The sequence below is a fragment of the Schistocerca cancellata genome, chromosome 1, assembly GCF_023864275.1.
Source record: "Schistocerca cancellata isolate TAMUIC-IGC-003103 chromosome 1, iqSchCanc2.1, whole genome shotgun sequence".
NCBI lineage: Eukaryota > Metazoa > Arthropoda > Insecta > Orthoptera > Acrididae > Schistocerca > Schistocerca cancellata.
The window spans coordinates 389173752-389194393 of record NC_064626.1 but is presented as its reverse complement, the minus strand read 5'-3'; the positions used below and the strand labels follow the sequence as shown (position 1 = coordinate 389194393).

The 20642-nt window shown below is 39.9% G+C and overlaps 1 protein-coding gene across 2 annotated transcripts in view; it reads right to left on the bottom strand.

The window, feature by feature from the left end:
• LOC126175442 (serine/threonine-protein phosphatase 2A 56 kDa regulatory subunit epsilon isoform) overlaps positions 1-20642 on the bottom strand; it is a 279631-nt gene that overhangs the window by 81965 nt on the left and 177024 nt on the right. For both annotated transcript variants that reach the window (XM_049922253.1, XM_049922247.1), the window contains exon 5: positions 16584-16714. In XM_049922253.1, coding sequence (XP_049778210.1) covers positions 16584-16714 — 131 coding nt within the window. The remainder of the gene's footprint in view (positions 1-16583; positions 16715-20642) is intronic.

The following is a 20642-nucleotide window of genomic DNA, read 5'->3' as shown; positions in this document are numbered from 1 at the left end:
CATTCCAACGGTAGAAGAGGCGGAAGGCGTCTCTACGGGGCAGGCAGAGCTCGGAGCCTGTGAAAGGCAATCTGCCTAGGAAATGGTAATCCAAAATATTACTCAGCAAGCTTGGAAGCTGTGAGGTGGCAGCCCCATCACCAAGCTTAACCTGCACAGCGCTCGTAACGCGGCCAGGGGATTCTTTACCTACTGGCTTAAATCATTGATTTGCTCACTTAATGGGTTCAAAGGAAACAGACATTGGCTATGGAACAGAAATTCGCGAGATAGAAACACTGCTTCACATTTGGGACATGGAACATTCGTAGTCTTAATAAACCAGTTGCAGTAGTGACTTCGATATCTGAACTAAAAACATACAGGACAGATATTGTAGTTCTACAGAAAGTTAGGTGGCTTGGAGAAGCGATACACATGGAGGATATTTGTGTCATTTTTTATGGGAGAGATGAAAAACATCATGAATTTGGTACTGGTTTTGCTGTTAAGAACAGGATTGTTAATCCGGTTAAGGAATTCCATCCCATTAACAAAAGAATGTCTTACATAACAACCAAACACCAGTGGTACGATATAACATTCATAAATATCCATGCACTGACTGAAGATTCAACTGAGGATGAGAAAGATAAGTACTATGAAGAATTAGAGAGAGTACTCAAAAGTATTCCAACAGGATATACGAGAATTATCTTAGGGGACTTCAATGGAAAAATAGGTAAAGAGGATATGTTCATCCCCACAATTGGAAAACATAGCAAGCACTCAATCACAAACAAAAATGGATTAAAAATGATCAACTTTGCACTGTCAAAGAATATGAGAATTTGCTCGACGATGTTTCCTCATAAAGATATAAACAAAGGTACATGGTGCTCTCCAGATGGCAAAACAGTAAATCAGATTGACCATGTTATGACAGATCAACGTTTCACTTCATTTATAAGAGATGTCAGAATGTACACACACACACACACACACACACACACACACACACACACACACTGGGCAAGATAAAGAAAACTAAGAAACAGAAATGGTTCAACGAAAAGTGTCAGAGAGCAGTAGAGAGGAGGAAAGACGCCAGGATGCTGTGGCTGCATAACAGGGAGAGTGAGGACAGGGGGGAGATGTTCAATGCGGTTAGAAGAGAAACAGCAAGAGTTCTACGAACAGAGAAACGGAAATATCTAACTGGAGTCCGAGAATCTATAGAAGTGGAAAGCAGGAATGGAAACTCAAAGAAGTTGTTTCAGTATACAAAGAAAAGTAAGAGAGGTTATCAAAGTGAAAACCTATTCATGAAAGATAAAAATCAAAATATGCTAACGCAGCTGGAAGGTATCCTAGAAAGATGGAAAGAGCATTTCTCAGAAATGTTAAATTGCACTGATCCACACATAACCTTCAATTACACAATGTCTGAGAGTGACAGCATTAATAATGACGAATGTAGAATCACAGAACAGGAAGTGATCCACTCCATTCAAAAGCTCAAAAACAACATGGCAGCAGCGAGGACCTGATATCAGCAGAGATGTTAAAGGAGGGCAGAAGCAAACTACACAAAGAAATTTATAACCTTATCACAATGATCTGGAAAACTGAAGATTGGGAAACTGCAATAATTTGTCCCATACACAAAAAAGGAAACAGAATGGAATGTGGAAATTACAGAGGAATCAGTTTGCTGAACATAACATACAAAATCCTGTCATTGACCATTCTGGAAAAACTTGAACCTTAAGCAGAAAACATTATTCAAGATTATCAGGCTGGATTTCAAACAAACTGTTCCACAACTGATAATTTGTTTCCTATAAAACAAATATTTGAGAAATACTGGAAATTTAACAAAAACGTCCAGTGCTGTCTCTTCAATGACTTCCAGCGAGCCTATGACAGTATCCACAGAACTAGCCTCTACAACACATTACGAGAATTTAGTATGCCCAGTAAAATCATTGGGATGATACAACTGTGCATGGATGGCTCCCAGGCAGCAGTGGAGTTCAGAGGATCCATATCCCCCACCTTTCCAATTAAAACAGGCTTATGACAGGGAGACGCTCTTTCATGTGTCCTGTTCAACCTTGCAATAGAGAAAGTGGTTCGGGAGAGTAATTTCCATCTATACAATGGTATCCGATTTGAACACAGTGAAGTAAGACTCCTGGCTTATGCAGATGATATAGTGTTGCTGAGTGAAACTGAAGAACTGAAAGACACGTACAGATCTCTCGGACACAGTGCCAGCAAAATCGGGCTTTTGATTAACCAAGAGAAAACCGAATATATGGAAATAGGTTGAGTCATAAACCCAAATCCTTACTTTGAAATTGACCAACATTCTAAATTCAGAAAAGTTCTCCAGTTTAAATACCTTGGATCATCTTTCAAGAGTAAAAATATCATAACAATAGATATAAATGAAAGAATAGCCTCAGGGCCAAGATGTCTGTACTCACTAAGCAACCCACCCAAAAGAAAAGCTTTGTCAATCACCACAAGGATGAAGATATATAACACTATTATCTACCCCATAGTACTATACAGTTCAGAAAGCTGGACGCTTACAAACAATGAAAGAGAAAAGTAATGAGAAAAATCTGGGGACCTGTGCTGGGGAATGGCACACGGAGAATTCGAAAGAACAATGAAATTTATCAGTTAATGAAGCAACCCACCACTATCATCCAGAAATTAAAAGGTAGGAGACTGCAATGGGCTGGACATGGGGCCAGAATGGAGAACTACAGAATCACCAAGAAAGCATTTGAAGGAACACACTGGCAACAAGACCATTGGGGCGACCTCGTACAAGATGAAAAGATGACATAGAGAAGGACATCGCAGCATTAAGAATTTCCACAGGGTGGAGAGAGGCTGCGAGGGATAGAAGGCGGTGGAAGCAGGTGGTCGATGCAGCGCGTGGGTTACAGGGCCTGTGACTGCTGAGAAGAGAGAGAAGTAAGTTTAAGGAACTGGGCATGATAAACTGTTAGTTTAGTTATTGTATTCAGTGGTGAATTTTCTTTAGATGATTACTAGGTCCAAGATCCATAAAATTATGGATCAAGAACAGCAACAAATTTCAGAACCAACCACGGCCATTAAGGTGAATAGGGAAATGGCAGACTGTCTGAATTAGTGAATTTAATTAAAGCTCAGCAGGCAGATTCAGCAGCTGTAAATGCTCAAATTTCTTCCTTGAGACAAGAACTAAATGCTAGATTAGATAACCAAAGTGCTAAATTAGATAACCAGAGAAAAATGCTCAAAATGCTGCCTTGAGAGGTGAACTGAGTGCAAATTTAAACAAAAAACCAGAAGTACAAAGTGTAACTCCAAGTGAAAAATTAAATGCTCAGAATGAAGCTCTAAGGAGAGAAAAAGGTTTAGTACATTCTAGTTTAAATGTTCAGAGTGAAACTTTGAACAGTCAAGCGACAAATATAGTTTTATTAAAGACTGAATTTGACTCACTTAAATGATAAGGTAGAAAATCTGAAGTTAGATATAAAGAGTGAACTCACTAGTTCTTTGAATACTCACGTTAATCAGCTATTTACTGAATTTAACCAGGAACACGATGAGCTACTTCAGGATTTAACAAAAAAAAATTAGAATTTGACATTGAAGATAAATGTAGCAATGTAGAAATGGAACTTGTCGAAAAATTAGGATCATTTCAAAGCGTACGCAATGTTACCTTCGATGTTGTAAATCAGAGGTTGTACAACCTGAAGGATAGTATTGACAAACAAGATAAGCTAATTCCTTTTCTCCAGTCACAAATTGCAGGTGTCAACAATCGAGTTGATACCGTGGAAAGGTATTTTAAAGAGAAACTAGCGATATCAGATACCTTAAATATAAGCAATCTGGAGGAAGAAGTAGAAGAGTTAATACACAGAAAAGTGGCCGAGAGGGTAACCCCTAACAACGTTTCTTCAGATTTAGCTTTGGAACTTAACGATATGAAGAATGGCATAGATAGTTCAAACTTATACAGGATAAGGTAGACAAAAAAGTGACTTCTTCTAATGTGGTGTTCACCACTGATGCAATAACTGGCCTACAATGGGGAGCAAATTTGGGATTATCCAGGCAGTTTCCAAAATAGCCAGACGGGGAAGCACACTCAACTCATTTTCTGAAACTACTTAACTGAGCCTTGCCGAAAAACTGGGAAGACTCAAAAAAGATAGAATTCATGGCAGGGTACCTTTTAGGAGAGGCTTCAGAATGGGGCATTGTGAATATCTGAGAATTTTTCATCTTGGGCCGACTTCCAGAAAAAGTTTAAGGAGAAGTACTGGTCAGCAAGTGCCCACAAAAAATTATTATCTGATCTGTGGGATCCAAAGTATTATAACAGTAAGTGGGGAACAATGAGAAGATATTTTGACTTACATTTGACAAGGGCAAAGTACTTATATCAAGCCATGGAGGAAGAAGGCTTAGTTAGGATCGTAATAAGGCAATTACCTATCTACGCTAGGAAAGATATATTATGTAGTGGATGGAAGACTGCAGAAGAATTGTTATCCTTTGTAGTTGCACTTGCTGGGAAAAAAATTAAAAAGGCAGGAATGAGAATGTACATCAAAGCGAAAGTCAGAATTTCTGAAAAATAACAATAGTAGTAATGATAAAGAGACATGGAGCTTATCTAGCTAGAGTACACCGATGTAGATGGAATAATGATAGCGAAAGTTATCAAGAGAAACAACCACCTTCAAAATATAGGCCCAGTAACGTGGCAGGAATTTGTACCTAGTAGCAATAGATTACAAAATAGAAATGTAATATCCCGATTTGGTAACCAGCAGGTAATTACAAACAATGAGGAAAACTTTATGCGACCTGGATCCAGGGTCGGGGCCCAGGTTGTAGAAATACATTAGGAGGCCTAGCTTATAATAAATACATTAGCTTTACACATAAAGTACCGACCAAAGAATGATTGTTGCTAGAAGAACCTAGCTTAACGACTGTTAATCAACAACCAATTATACGAGTAGTAGGAAGGGTGGAAGATTTTGAAGTTAACATATTTATTGATTCTGGTAGTGAGGTGTCACTTATTTCTAATGATTTCTTTAATACATTGTGAACTAAACATAACTTACTGCCACTACCGGTAACAGGAGTGTACATATTAGGTATAACTGGGACCAAAAGTAAAGTTGTGAAACATGAAGCCCAGGTGAACTGTATCATTGGGAATGTCCCATTTTGTCAGACACTTTTAGTAGTGGAAAATGTCAATAGGGATGTGTTGATTGACATAGACTGGCTATCAAAATTTAACGTCGTATTAAATTTTGAGGAAAATTTTCTTTATTTTAGTAAAAGTGATGATAAATATTGTGTAAAGTTTGAGACTGATCCCTACAGTAGTAAACAAATAACTTAGAATCAGCATTTACAATTAACAGTGACAGTGCAATCAGAGATAGAAAACTTAAGTCGTTCATCACACCAAGCTGCCATACAAAATAAAGTAAGTGAATCCTCAATATTAGCCAACAACCAAAAAATTGGATTTAGCTAAAATTTTATTGGAATATGAAATGGTATTTTCTGGTAGTCCATGTAGTATTAGTGACTACGTATGTAAATTTAAAATCAAAGTTAATACTCCATTTTTCTGTATACCTTATCCGATACAGGTGAGCTTGAAAGAAGCAATTAAAGAAGAAATAGATAAGATGATTGACAGCAAAATAATATAACATAGTACGAGTGTTATGAATAACCCTTTAGTCGTGGTAAAAAAAGCTACTGGGGATGTGAGATTAGTGCTTGACGCATGCACTTTGAATAAACACAGAGAGAAAGAATGAGACAGACCAATTAATATCGAGGAATTACTGTCCAAATTTGAAAAAGTACATTATTTTAGCACGATGGACCTGAGTGCTGGGTATTGGCAAATTTGGTTACACCCCGATTCAAAGTAGTATACAGCATTTCTATTTTATGGGAAATCATATCATTTTAATGTGTTACCATTTGGACTAAATATCTTGGTATCTGTTTTTAAATGTGGGCTGGACGAGGCGTTAGGAAGGGAATTGTTAAAGGACTTAATAATATAAGTGGACGATATCCTTATTATATCCACTACACGGGAAGAACATTAAACCTACGGAAAATGCTGAGGTTGTTTAAAGAAAAAGGTATTAGAGTAAAACTATTCTAGTGGCACTTTGCTAGCAAGAGCTTAAGTTTTTAGGGCATATCATCAGAGTGCAGGGAATTAGACCAGATCCAGAATGGATAAAGGCTATTAAGAACGTCAATCTCCTAGAAACATAAGACAACTGAAGGAATTTATTGGAATGGCCGGGTATTATAGACGATACATACGAAGTCGAGAACCAATACCGTGGATTTGGGACCAAGAGGACAATGATGCACTTGAAAATGTGAAAAAAGCATTAGTAGAATCACCTCTATTACACCATCCGGTTATGAGTGAACCGTTTAAGTTTGCAACAGACGCTTCCGGCTACGGTATAGCAACAGAACTTTTTCAAGGAGAGTGGGTTCTGGAAAGCACCAGTCACACATCTATAGCTTTCACTAGCCGGAGTCTCAACAAACATGGATTTAACTACACAGCAACAGAAAAAGAACTATTGGCCATAGTATGGAGTATACAAAAATTCCAAACACTAATTTGGGGCTCAGAAATCCATGTATATAAAGATCATCAAGTGCTATCCTTTTTAATGAACAGTCGATTATTGCATAGTAGATTAATGTGATGGATGCTATTCTTACAGGAGCATGACATTAGAATACAATAGGTAAAAGGGTCTGAAAATATTGTACCTGAAGCTTTGTCTAGATTACCTGTAGATATGAAAGACTTAAAACGGAGAAGGACCCAGCACAATTTTTGTGATTACTTTTATGGGAACAGAATATCCGCACAACAGGGTACAAGAAATGGCTCAAAGAATAACCGACAATATCCATCATGATTCCTGTTTCACAGAAATATATGCTATGTGTAATAGAAAATCTTTACCTCCTAATCAAGCAAGGAAATGGAAAATTATAGGGCAAATTCTATTTTGGAGACAGTATAACATCTCGACAGTGGCATTTATGCATCCTGCAGTTGACGGAGGACGAAATTGTGTGTGATGTCCATACAGGGTAGGGACACTTCGGAATAATAAAGTGTATAGCCCACATGAACAAGTTCTATTATTTTAAACAGTTGGGACATAAGGTAGCATCTTACAACTTGTGAAACCTGTCAGAAAGTAAGAGAGAGACAGTAACACTCATGTTAGATACAAAATGTATCCGATCATCCCTAAGGCATTACATGATATTACAGCAGCAAATTTCTTCGCGCCAATTCCTAAAGGAAACGGAGGACTGGCATACATTTTTGCTCTCATAGAGTGTTGGTCTAAGTATGTTAAGTTGTATCCTATTAAGAAAGCAAATATACCAATAGTGCTACACTGTCTGCACCAATACTTTCTCGAGGTGGGCAAACCAAAACGATTCCTCTCTGACAATGGACCACAAATTGATAGTAACGATTTTAAAAAATTCTTAGCGTGGGAAGATATTGGTCAGGTATTAATCTCCAACTATAATCCGTCTTCTAACACATGTGAAAAGGTTATGGAAGAAATTGGAAAATTACGCCGTACATACTGCCATGCAAAACATACATCATGGGCAACGAAAGTTAAAGACTTCGAGATTATTTTAAATGAATTACTACATTTATCAACTGGATCAACTCCTTTGGAAGTTATAGGTAAACCCTTTTGTGGAAGAACCCGTTATTAAATATTTTACTTGGCTGCATCAACCTACTGTTGATTATCAACTTAATTAAACAATAGTTTCTAAGAACTCTGTTGATCATAAAAAGGAAAATACAACATAAAAGACATAAAGTTGTATATCCCCCAGGGACGTTAACGTTCTACGTTAAAGGGCAGAGTGACAACCGTCGGATCCCTAGTTGTTTTCGGTGTTTCTTCAAACTTAGTTTTCCAGCACCGAATTCCCATCAATTCTTAAACTGTTCTGTAATCTATTCTTGAATTCTTACACTATCCTATAATTTTAGTACGTGGGAAACCAGATATGACTACAAGATTAGGACCAATTTATGAGAATCACAAATGAACAGTGATCTCCAGGCATGAAATATAGTAAGAGTATAAAGATAATATCATGGTACTATTCAAACTGTAAACTGGGTAAACCGAATGACTGAACAAGTAAGTTATCTTAGTGTATGATTTTCTATTTTTATAGAATAATTTTATACCTTTTGTGAGCTGTAATGTAAATGGGAGAGCTTGTTTCCCTTTTGGAAGGGGTGGGTAGAGTAAGTACAGGCAGGACTAAAACTAATCACACACCCCACTTTTTCAGACAACTCTCGCAGACAAGTGTAACTGATTCTTCACCACTTGCCATTCCATAGGTGTTGCTAAGATTTTCCTTCCGAGGCTTCAAAGATGAAAGGGAGAATGCCCATTCTGTAGGAGACATTTAACATCATACCTCCTCCGGCTTCTCACTCAAGTACCGTTGAAGTAGGGATCCTGGGGAAGGGGGGTGGGAAGGGTTTCCCTGTCTTTGGGGCTATCTTCTTTCTCTTCTTCAACCTTAGCAACCAGTTCTACTTTTTCCTTCCTTACTTCTCATGTGTGTACCTGTTTATGTTTCCCTCTTTCCATTTGCATATACTTCTATCGCTGAAGTCGTCCTCAATTTCCATGTTTCATTAAAATCTTCAACTTATTTAACATAAGTCGGCTGAAGAATCAGGATACACAAACACACACCTACATACAAACAAAGACATACTTAAGCACAAACAGAAGAATTACAAATTAGGAACCTGAAGTTATGCCAGAACCGCCAAGGATGGTAACGGAATAAAGATATATGTTCATCTGAGTCGATGCACATATTACATTGTTGATATGTGACGGTTCTGCATCGTTATTTTTTTGTCTCTCTCAAATATATATTTACATGTGCCATGTTAGCCCTTTGAGAAAAGGCATAGTATCTACTGGTAGGTAGTAAATACAGGTAGGCATAGCATCTACTATGTATAGCCGTGACATCTGTTTATATGGTAGAAGTGAGGAGTGAAAGAGGATTCTAGGGTATTAGATGAAGTATTAGAAAGTGGAATAGAAGAGTGAAGTAGACATGTAATTTTACCAGAGAATATTTAAAAATAGTATACATAAAGATGTATGCTAGGGCAATGAACCAGGAGGCCTACTCAAGAAGCATACGGAGGGCACACCCGACATTTATTGGATGAGAAAAAGGGTGGATAGGCAGACCTATGAAAGGCTGACCTAACTGCGAGGACAGGGGCACCAAGAAGGGGACTGACCTGTACTATAGGAGGATAGGAGTGAGAAAGGGGCATACCTACCAAAACAAAATGATAAAGGGTACTCCTAGGACCAATCCATGTAAGGTATAGGTACTGTTCCTAAAGGGAAAAGGGGCAGTATCGTGACAGAAGTCACACATTTAAAGGGATGAGTCTGGCAAGTTTGAATTCTATGCATAAATAGCCTCATTGGGCTTCAGGTTTACAGATGTCCAAGAAGGGAACACTTTTATTCTACACAGAGTTCCTCAGGATTACAATAAGTAATGATTGAGTAATGAAAAAGTAGTACGGGAATTAAGAACAAAGCAGCAAAATATTCACGAGGAATAGGGAACAGAGCCAACTGAAACATGGATTCAAAGGGTCAAGTATTATAATTGTGGTAAAAGATGCACGGTTATTAGTGGAAAGAGAGGCATTGTTAAAAGACAATTATTTATCCTGTGAAATTGTACATAATGAATGTGTATAATATTGTGTGTTCGAGCTAAGGGGAGGGATATGTAGTGCCTTGAGAATTTTGGTGTAAATTCTAGAGACACTCAGCTTTCCACCGTCTCGAACACCTGATATTTTAAGTACGAGGGTGAGAGAGTGGAGCTGTGTCTACCTCGCCGCCGGTTTCTGTGTGTGCAGGATGGATGTGTATCGGGAGAATACGGCAATAGTGACTGTTGACGCGGCCAAGTGTTTGCAGCGCGCGTTCTGAGAAGCTGTATGTCCAGTACAAGGAGCAAGCATGTTCTATTCCTTGACGGTGTAACAACTGTACTGTTGTGAACAAATCAATTATGTATTGAACTAAAGACTTTTACATATGACTTTCAGGTGTTGTACTTGTGAGAAGCAATAACTGGTTTTATAGTGGTTATTAAGCCAAACATATTATAATTGCACTTGTTAGTTTCTAATAGTCCAAGATGGGGTTGACTTGCGAGAGCTGAGTGTTAGTGTGAAACTTGTGAAGTTTTTTTATTGTAGAGATGAAAATATAACAGAGTTGAACAAAAGTATCCGGAGGGTACAAAATCATTTCAAGGGTAGAAAAGAAGTCTATTTTGAAATTCCTTTAACCAGCTAGTGTCTTCAGAGAAGATGAGTTTGTGAAGATCGATGCAGCCTTCTGACCCGAGAAGAACATCAGCTGCACACAATACGTGAGTTAACTACAAGAGATGTGCGAGTCTTGCACCCCAGTACCACACCGTCTTGTGTTGTCAGAAGACCGTTAGACCTACCCATTCCTCCCCCACATTTTTCTACCACCCACCCAATGTAATATCTCTCTCTGTCCCTGTTCCAAGTTGTTGCTCCAGTTCAAACTAAGGAACAAGCTATTAAGATCAAGTTTCTATTACGCAAAAAAAATTGTGGCTTATATACAGACCAATGTGGTGTGTGTGTGTGTGTGTGTGTGTGTGTGTGCGTGTGTGCGCGTGCGCATAGAGAGAATATATATATATTTAAAAAGAAAGATGTGAGACTTACCAAACAAAAGCGCTGGCAGGTCGATAGACACACAAACAAACACAAACATACACACAAAATTCTAGCTTTCGCAACCAACGGTTGCCTCGTCAGGAAAGAGGGAAGGAGAAGGAAAGACAAAAGGATATGGGTTTTAAGGGAGAGGGTAAGGAGTCATTCCAATCCCGGGAGCGGAAAGACTTACCTTAGGGGGAAAAAAGGACAGGTATACACTCGCGCACACACACACATATCCATCCGCATATACACAGACACAAGCACACATTTGTAAAGGCAAAGAGTTTGGGCAGAGATGTCAGTCGGGACGGAAGTACAGAGGCAAAGATGATGTTGAAAGACAGGTGAGGTATGAGCGGCGGCAGATTGAAATTAGAAATTAGCGGAGATTGAGGCCTGGCGGATAGCGAGAAGAGAGGATATGCTGAAGGGCAAGTTCCCATCTCCGGAGTTCTGACAGGTTGGTATTAGTGGGAAGTATCCAGATAACCCGGACGGTTTAACACTGTGCCAAGATGTGCTGGCCATGCACCAAGGCATGTTTAGCCACAGGATGATCCTCATTACCAACAAACACTGTCTGCCTGTGTCCATTCATGCGAATGGACAGTTTGTTGCTGGTCATTCCCACATAGAACGCTTCACAGTGTAGGCAGGTCAGTTGGTAGATCACGTGGGTGCTTTCACACGTGGCTCTGCCTTTGATCGTGTACACCTTCCGGGTTACAGGACTGGAATAGGTGGTGGTGGGAGGGTGCATGGGACAGGTTTTACACCGGGGGCGGTTACAGGGGTAGGAGCCAGAGGGTAGGGAAGGTGGTTTGGGGATTTCATAGGGATGAACTAAGAGGTTACGTAGGTTAGGTGGACGGCGGAAAGACACTCTTGGTGGAGTGGGGAGGATTTCATGAAGGATGGACCTCATTTCAGGGCAGGATTTGAGGAAGTCTTATCCCTGCTGGAGAGCCACATTCAGAATCTGATCCAGCTAGGGAAAGTATCCTGTCACAAGTGGGGCACTTTTGGGGTTCTTCTGTGGAAGGTTCCGGGTTTGAGGAGATGAGGAAGTGGCTCTGGTTATTTGCTTCTGCACCAGGTCGGGAAGGTAGTTACGGGATGCAAAAGCTGTTTTCAGGTTGTTGGTGTAATATATTTTCTCAGGCTTGTCTGACATTTGGCATCACCCCCAAAGGCCTCACACTTAAAGTTCCCATCTCTGGCTGCAACCCTTCTTTCCATCAGTCCCTATACCAGTTCCAAACCGAACAATCCATTGCCCTCACCCACCTAATCCTTCACCTACACATCCACTCAGCCAATCAACACACCCTTCAACTCCCATCCTTAATAAAAGTCCTCAATCTTTCCTCTCCCACATCCACACCGGTTGTTCAGAGCATCCTCCTACAGGCCAACCGCAAATTAGAACAGCATGCCACCCTCCACCTCAAAAAACTATCCAATCTCCTGGTTTCCCACCTCCGGAAAGGCTACTCACTCACCCTTCACAACCTTTCCAGCAAACCTCAACCTCCTCTCATTGCACACAAACCCAGTCTCTCCCATCTACTCAATCTCCCACTTTCAGCTCCACTCCCTCCAAAACCTCAAAATTCCAATCAACACAATCTGGAACCACAACACCCCAATTCAGTAGTTAACCTTTCCTCCAAACCTCTCTCCCAATCCGAAACCTCTGTCCTATCCAAAAGCCTCACCTTCAGCCCCACTCCCAGACTTAACCAAACAGCCCTCGTCAAAGATTTACTGTCTTACACCCGTACTCTCTGCTGGAAATATCACTTTGCCACGAAGAAAAATGATCCTAATCCTACTCCTAATGATCCAACTCCCCAAGACACTATCCAAATTGAACCATGCCTGGAACAGTTCCGTCCTCCGTCACAGCGGGACCCACCTCCTCTTCCCCAAAATCACCCTCTCATAACCTTCCAGGAATTTCTGACTTCCAGCCTTGCCTCTCAATCCTTCTTAAAAAACCTTAATCCTGCTCCCAACATCACCACTGCTGAAGCCCAGGCTATCCATGATCTTAAGGCTGACCAATCCATCGTCATTCTTCCGGCGGACAAGGGTTCCACGACTGTGGTACTTGATCGTCGGGAGTATGTGGCTGAGGGACTGCGTCAGCTTTCAGACAACACTACTTACAAAGTTTGCCAAGGTAATCCCATTCCTGATGTCCAGGCAGAGCTTCAAGGAATCCTCAGAACCTTAGGCCCCCTACAAAACCTTTCACCTGACTCCATCAACCTCCTGACCCCACCAACACCCCGCACCCCTACATTCTACCTTCTTCCCAAAATTCACAAACCCAATCATCCCGGCCGTCCCATTGTAGCTGGTTACCAAGCCCCCACAGAACGCATCTCCGCCTACGTAGAGCAACACCTTCAACCCATTACATGCAGTCTCCCATCCTTCATCAAAGACACCAACCACTTTCTCGAACGCCTGGAATCCCTACCCAGTCTGTTACCCCCGGAAACCATCCTTGTAACCATTGATGCCACTTGCTTATACACAAATATTCCGCATGTCCAGGGCCTCGCTGCGATGGAGCACTTCCTTTCACGCCGATCACCTGCCGCCCTACCTAAAACCTCTTTCCTCATTACCTTAGCCAGCTTCATCCTGACCCACAACTACTTCACTTTTGAAGGCCAGACATACCAACAATTAAAGGGAACAGCCATGGGTACCAGGATGGCCCCCTCATACGCCAACCTATTCATGGGTCGCTTAGAGGAAGCCTTCTTGGTTACCCAGGCCTGCCAACCCAAAGTTTGGTACAGATTTATTGATGACATTTTCATGATCTGGACTCACAGTGAAGAAGAACTCCAGAATTTCCTCTCCAACCTCAACTCCTTTGGTTCCATCAGATTCACCTGGTCCTACTCTAAATCCCATGCCACTTTCCTTGACGTTGACCTCCACCTGTCCAATGGCCAGCTTCACACGTCCGTCCACATCAAACCCACCAACAAGCAACAGTACCTCCATTATGACAGCTGCCACCCATTCCACATCAAACGGTCCCTTCCCTACAGCCTAGGTCTTCGTGGCAAACGAATCTGCTCCAGTCCGGAATCCTTGAACCATTACACCAACAACCTGAAAACAGCTTTTGCATCCCGTAACCACCCTCCCGACCTGGTACAGAAGCAAATAACCAGAGCCACTTCCTCATCTCCTCAAACCCGGAACCTTCCACAGAAGAACCCCAAAAGTGCCCCACTTGTGACAGGATACTTTCCCTGGCTGGATCAGATTCTGAATGTGGCTCTCCAGCAGGGATAAGACTTCCTCAAATCCTGCCCTGAAATGAGGTCCATCCTTCATGAAATCCTCCCCACTCCACCAAGAGTGTCTTTCCGCCGTCCACCTAACCTTCGTAACCTCTTAGTTCATCCCTATGAAATCCCCAAACCACCTTCCCTACCCTCTGGCTCCTACCCTTGTAACCACCCCCGGTGTAAAACCTGTCCCATGCACCCTCCCACCACCACCTACTCCAGTCCTGTAACCCGGAAGGTGTACACGATCAAAGGCAGAGCCACGTGTGAAAGCACCCACGTGATTTACCAACTGACCTGCCTACACTGTGAAGCGTTCTATGTGGGAATGACCAGCAACAAACTGTCCATTCGCATGAATGGACACAGGCAGACAGTGTTTGTTGGTAATGAGGATCATCCTGTGGCTAAACATGCCTTGGTGCATGGCCAGCACATCTTGGCACAGTGTTACACCGTCCGGGTTATCTGGATACTTCCCACTAATACCAACCTGTCAGAACTCCGGAGATGGGAACTTGCCCTTCAGCATATCCTCTCTTCTCGCTATCCGCCAGGCCTCAATCTCCGCTAATTTCTAATTTCAATCTGCCGCCGCTCATACCTCACCTGTCTTTCAACATCATCTTTGCCTCTGTACTTCCGTCCCGACTGACATCTCTGCCCAAACTCTTTGCCTTTACAAATGTGTGCTTGTGTCTGTGTATATGCGGATGGATATGTGTGTGTGTGCGCGAGTGTATACCTGTCCTTTTTTCCCCCTAAGGTAAGTCTTTCCGCTCCCGGGATTGGAATGACTCCTTACCCTCTCCCTTAAAACCCATATCCTTTTGTCTTTCCTTCTCCTTCCCTCTTTCCTGACGAGGCAACCGTTGGTTGCGAAAGCTAGAATTTTGTGTGTATGTTTGTGTGTCTATCGACCTGCCAGCGCTTTTGTTTGGTAAGTCTCATCATCTTTCTGTTTAAATATATTTTTCCCACTTGGAATGTTTCCCTCTATTATATATATATATATATATATATACACACACACACGACAACAAAGTCAATCAGGAAGAATAGATGTCAGTATGAATATGAAATGAAGAATTTTTTGTACATTTTTGTTCACAATGAGTGAATAGCAGGAGCACTTTGTTACTTCCACAAAGCTACAGTGCTTCATGCAGTCAAAATCTTCTGCCATTTATTTCAATGGATCGTGGGCAAGTAATAATGAATAAGGTAGCCAGCCATAAATGAGCTAAGGTAGCCAGCCATAAATGAGCTTCAATAAATTTCCTTCAAATACCTTTCTGTGTTTGCAAGCAAGCCCACTGCTATGAGAATACACTTCAAGGCACTCCAATGGCATTTCATTCCTGGGCTACAACTAGGCAGCTCACGCAACAGCAATAGTTCATAATGCCACAGACCGAGTTACCTTCAAATTAGCATATCAAATCCCTTATTTATAGTTATATACAGATAACAAATGTTGAGAACTTGGGACATCGCAATATCTAAGTACACACATTAACTTACTATGCTGTTACACATTTGTTTACGAATGGAACCCTTTATATTTTGTGGAAAGCTAAGATTACATGCTGGAGCTTGAACCCACAAGCTTTCCTTTTGTGGGCAATGTTATCTGTGCACGACTGGTGACACGGTTTCACAGCTTCACTACAGTCAGTATGTATTTTCCACTTTCCAGGAGTGTTAATCCAACTAGGTATGGAGGAGAGCTTCTATTAAGTACGTTAGAGCAATGCTCAAAGAAAGGATTGTGTTACGAGTTCCAGCACAGCACACATTAGACATACCAGAGTGAAATATTTGTTTTGAAATGAAACATCTTTTTACCCAAGTTTGACACTTAATTCTAAAATGTATTATTCCAGCTTAAATGGAAAACAATAAACCAATCAAGTAAGTTATGAACATATACCTAAAAACAAAGATGATGTGACTTACCAAATGAAAGTGCTGGCAGGTCGACAGACACACAAACGAACACAAACATACACACAAAATTCAAGCTTTCGCAACAAACTGTTGCCTCATCCCTCTTTCCTGATGAGGCAACAGTTTGTTGCGAAAGCTTGAATTTTGTGTTTATGTTTGTGTTCGTTTGTGTGTCTGTCGACCTGCCAGCACTTTCATTTGGTAAGTCACATCATCTTTGTTTTTAGGTATATTTTTCCTTCGTGGAATGTTTCCTTCTATTATAAGTTATGAACATACATGCTTATAATGAAACATGGTCCTGTAGTGTAATTTGTTATTTTGTGTAAGCAGTTTTGTTTTTATAGGAATTAACATTTTTATGCATCTCAGAATAACTAAGAATTTTCTATGACTAATGGTTTTACCTTAGGAAGATGTTATTTATTTGTTTACGAATAAATGCACGGAGCCCAAGAAATTTGCCATATATACGATGAAGCACAGTCTTAAGGAAATCTCGTTCTCGAGGATCTTCACTGTCGAACAAATCCAGCAGCTGAAAAAACAGTAAATAACCGTAAAGAGCATTATGGAGAGAATATAATGTTGCAGGCACATGCTTAGATAAAAGCTTCAAATTCATGACATTTATTTATATACTTACAAAATCAATCTGACTAAAAATGTTCTTCACTGGCATGTGAAAATGTTCATGAGAAAATAAAATACTGTGCACGACTGCTCAAATTTTGCTGGCATGATTGATATTACATCTAACTGGATCTCTATCTGTGTAGAAGAATAAGTCCATCTGCAGAAAATATGTTTCAGGTTTACTGTGATTACAGTTACTCCCTACTATTTTGTCACCCAAATACAATACATCTTAAATCAATGTTTCATAATGGAAAACAGCAATTATTTCAATGGGAATCTAAGTTAATAAAGCCACACATAGTGAGGCCATTGAAGCTGGTATGTTCATCCAGTATTTTTAACTGGCATCATACAAAACATTTATTTGAATAAATTCTCTGTTAACAGTATCATGAAAAGGATACATTGCTACTCACCGTAAAGATGGCACACCGCCATTCACACAAACAAGCACACCTAACGCACACATGGTTGCTATCTCAAACTACTCCTGCTGGAGACAGTGGTATTGTGTGTGAGGTGTGCTTACTTGTATGAATGAGTTTGTTTTCTTTTCTGAAGAAGGCTTTGATCAAAAGCTCAATGTGTAACAGTCTTCACTATGGCTGTCAGCAAACTCAACGTATCAGCTTTAAAGTGAGTAGCAATCTATCCTTTTCGTAATATTGCTGATATCCAAATCCGGACTTCCCATTATGTTTGTTAACAATTCCCTAGTTGAAGAAGGGGCTGCATAGTATGTTTTATTCTTATCTCTTATAAGAAGAGGCCCCCATTGGTGCACCTGACATTTTGCAACCACCAATATGGTGGTGTAGGTTAAGAACCCAGATATCACACCCTGAAGCCATTCACCCTGGTGGGCCCTCCGAGAAAAAGCCAAAAAACAATTTCACCTTGTTAGTACATTAAATTAACATTCGATTTTTTACTGCTGTCGTAGCGTAACGGATGGCATAAATGACTGGGAATCAGAATGTTCCAATCCTGTCATATTTGTTTAACTTTTTTTTTAAATGTTGTTATTTTTCTTCGGTTATTTGCTTCAAATTTAGCATTTTTAAATTTTCTAATCCTTTTGTCAAGAGATTTTAACCATTGTATCAACTTTCATATTTCCTCTCATTTCTCCCTTGGGCTCAAAATCATTGGTGGATTTGCAGTTACCAATCACAAATCTGTACTTTTTTATTCAATATTTTTGTGTTTTCCTCTTGCATTTGTTTTGAGTGTTTAGTATTTAAAATGTCTGACAATGCAAATTTATCAACCAGAAAATGTCATGACATAAGAATGGAGGAATCTGATGAAAAAAGGAGAACTTTCACAAATACCGTACGTTATGCATTGTCTATTTACGAGGAGAGATCTCTCCTTTCTGATAACGCTCCCAATTTTATAAATGCAAACAAAATAGCAATGGGTGAACAAATTGCAGGGGAAATGATTTCACTTGTGATGGAGAGAGTTACTGTTCAAGAAAAGATCTAATTTTAGACAGTGAGACTGACAAAGAGGATTTGTATGATGAGGTAATCTTTTCTATACTACTATCAGTTAATTTTATGATTTCCTCATCCGCTATTAACACAAAAAATTTGTTCTTCGCGGTATACTCTTGAATTGTCAGGAACTTCCATTGACATACATTACATTAAAATACAAAGCAAAAGCAGGTGCCGTCGCTGAAACCCATCAAATTACTCATTGAAAAGTATCCAACACAGTGGTTTCTCTCATTTACGCAGGAAAGGATACTCGAGGAAATGGAAACAAGATATCAAACAAGGAAAAACTAAATTCGATAAGCTGTGTCCAATTGATACCGAAACATTTGAAAAATTTAAGGATGCTCAGATGTGCCATGACCAAGTGACAACGCATACACCACAACAATGGACAATGGTTATCACCATTCGGTGTCAGAAAACTTTTCATTCTTTGCAAGTGAGAAATGGGCAAAGAATTTTAAAATAAAACCTGATGAATCCATGTATCATCAATCACTGGATTTTCAGGGGATCAAAAACAGTTTTGGCATGAAAGAGAAATTTGGTAAAAGGTACACATTCACATGCAGTGCAATATGCGTTGACATTCACCGGTGAATTGCTACCATGTGTATTCTTATGTATGCAGGAGGTTGGAAACTGAACATCTGGAGTCAGACTGCAGAAATGAGTTTGTCACCTGCTCAAAATTAAGACAATTAACAAAAGAGCAGTACAGAATATTTGCAATCTGTAATGAAATGATATGTTAAAAGAAACGCTTTTTTGTTACTTTCTGATTCATGGAATGGTCCGATAGGAAACAATTTGTGTAAATTCAAGACCATCACGTAGAAACTTGTTCAACAAAATTTGTATTCTAACCACTGCTTCTCAGTATATTTATTCCTTAATGAAATTTGTAGCAAGTAATACATATCTATTTCCAACCAATAGCTCAATACATAGTGTCAATACCAGGAATAAGAACAATGTACATAAAGACCTGAAATCACTTACCTTGGTCCAAAAAGGGGTCCAATATTCAGTAACACACACAATAAATTGTCAGCAACCAATAAAAATTTGGTTTCCGATAAAGCACAGTTTAAACAGAGTTTGAAAGACTTTTTGATAGGCAACTCCTTCTACTCTTTAGATGAATGTCTTAACAGAGACTGTTAAGCCAACTTAAGTAAAAATGTCTGTTAGATTTCGGTTTTGACAGCACTTGGTCACAACAGTCAAGATTAGGTATTTTGTGTATGATAAATTTATTTATAGTGCATAACAATGTTTCATTCTAACAGCGTGTTAATTCTGTGAATATCAGCTGTTGCAGGTTACCACATTGTATTCACCTATTTTGACAATCTCCTGACAAATGATCAGGGTAGTAAGTATTATATTCAAATGTTTTATGTTTTTATTTTATACTTTCTGACATGTTCTACACCCACAAGAATCATCTCCTTTTATGGGCCTTTGGAACAAGAACTGAATCTAATCTAATCTAAGATTATACAATGAAATATTTGCGAACAGTGCTGGAAAAGCTTCATGCATTGTGAAAACTGTTCCTCCAAATTGCACTCCCTGTGTCAGCCATGTGAAGTATAATTTTATCGTCAGGTGAAAAATATTATTAAAAAGCGCCACAGCTGAATTACTTCAAGATAAAAATGCAAAATTGCTACAAGTGAAGACATAATCGAAATACATTCAATTGTTCATTGGATTCTGTATGCACCAGCCTTTTAAAACATGGTGTTGTGTACATAGTTCCGCGTAGTCAGCGCATACACAACTTTCCCACTAGAGCGCGCCTCACTAAGCACAACAGCGCAGGCACAGCGCTCATCCGTCTCCGCACTATGAGATGGCGCTGCCTTAGAGATGGACCAAATTCTGCTTCCGCCGATCCGCGTATTAATATGTAACGCAGCCAATGAGATTGCTGCTAACGTAGAACCTTTTCTCCTCGTGGATCACACTCACGCAGTGATACATGAACATGCAAGGTATTATAACGAGTGTACAGACCTCCGATTAGTTGGTCTGCATTTGTCTGCACCAGTCTGCATTTGTCTGCACCAGTCTGTACCAGTCCGCACCAGTCTATAGTCAAGTTTCAGTCTGCGCATAATAAGATTAACATACCAAGACCAAAGGAACTTCAGACTGTTAATTGTAAATAGCATCCAGAATCAAGTTACGTAAGGTTTATGCTTGTCACTATTTTAATAAATGTGTGTGAAAATTAATCAAGTTCTGTTTAAAGTTGGTCACCGTCAATCTGCTACTCTAAGCGTGCAAGTGGCATTTCTATCGTCTGAC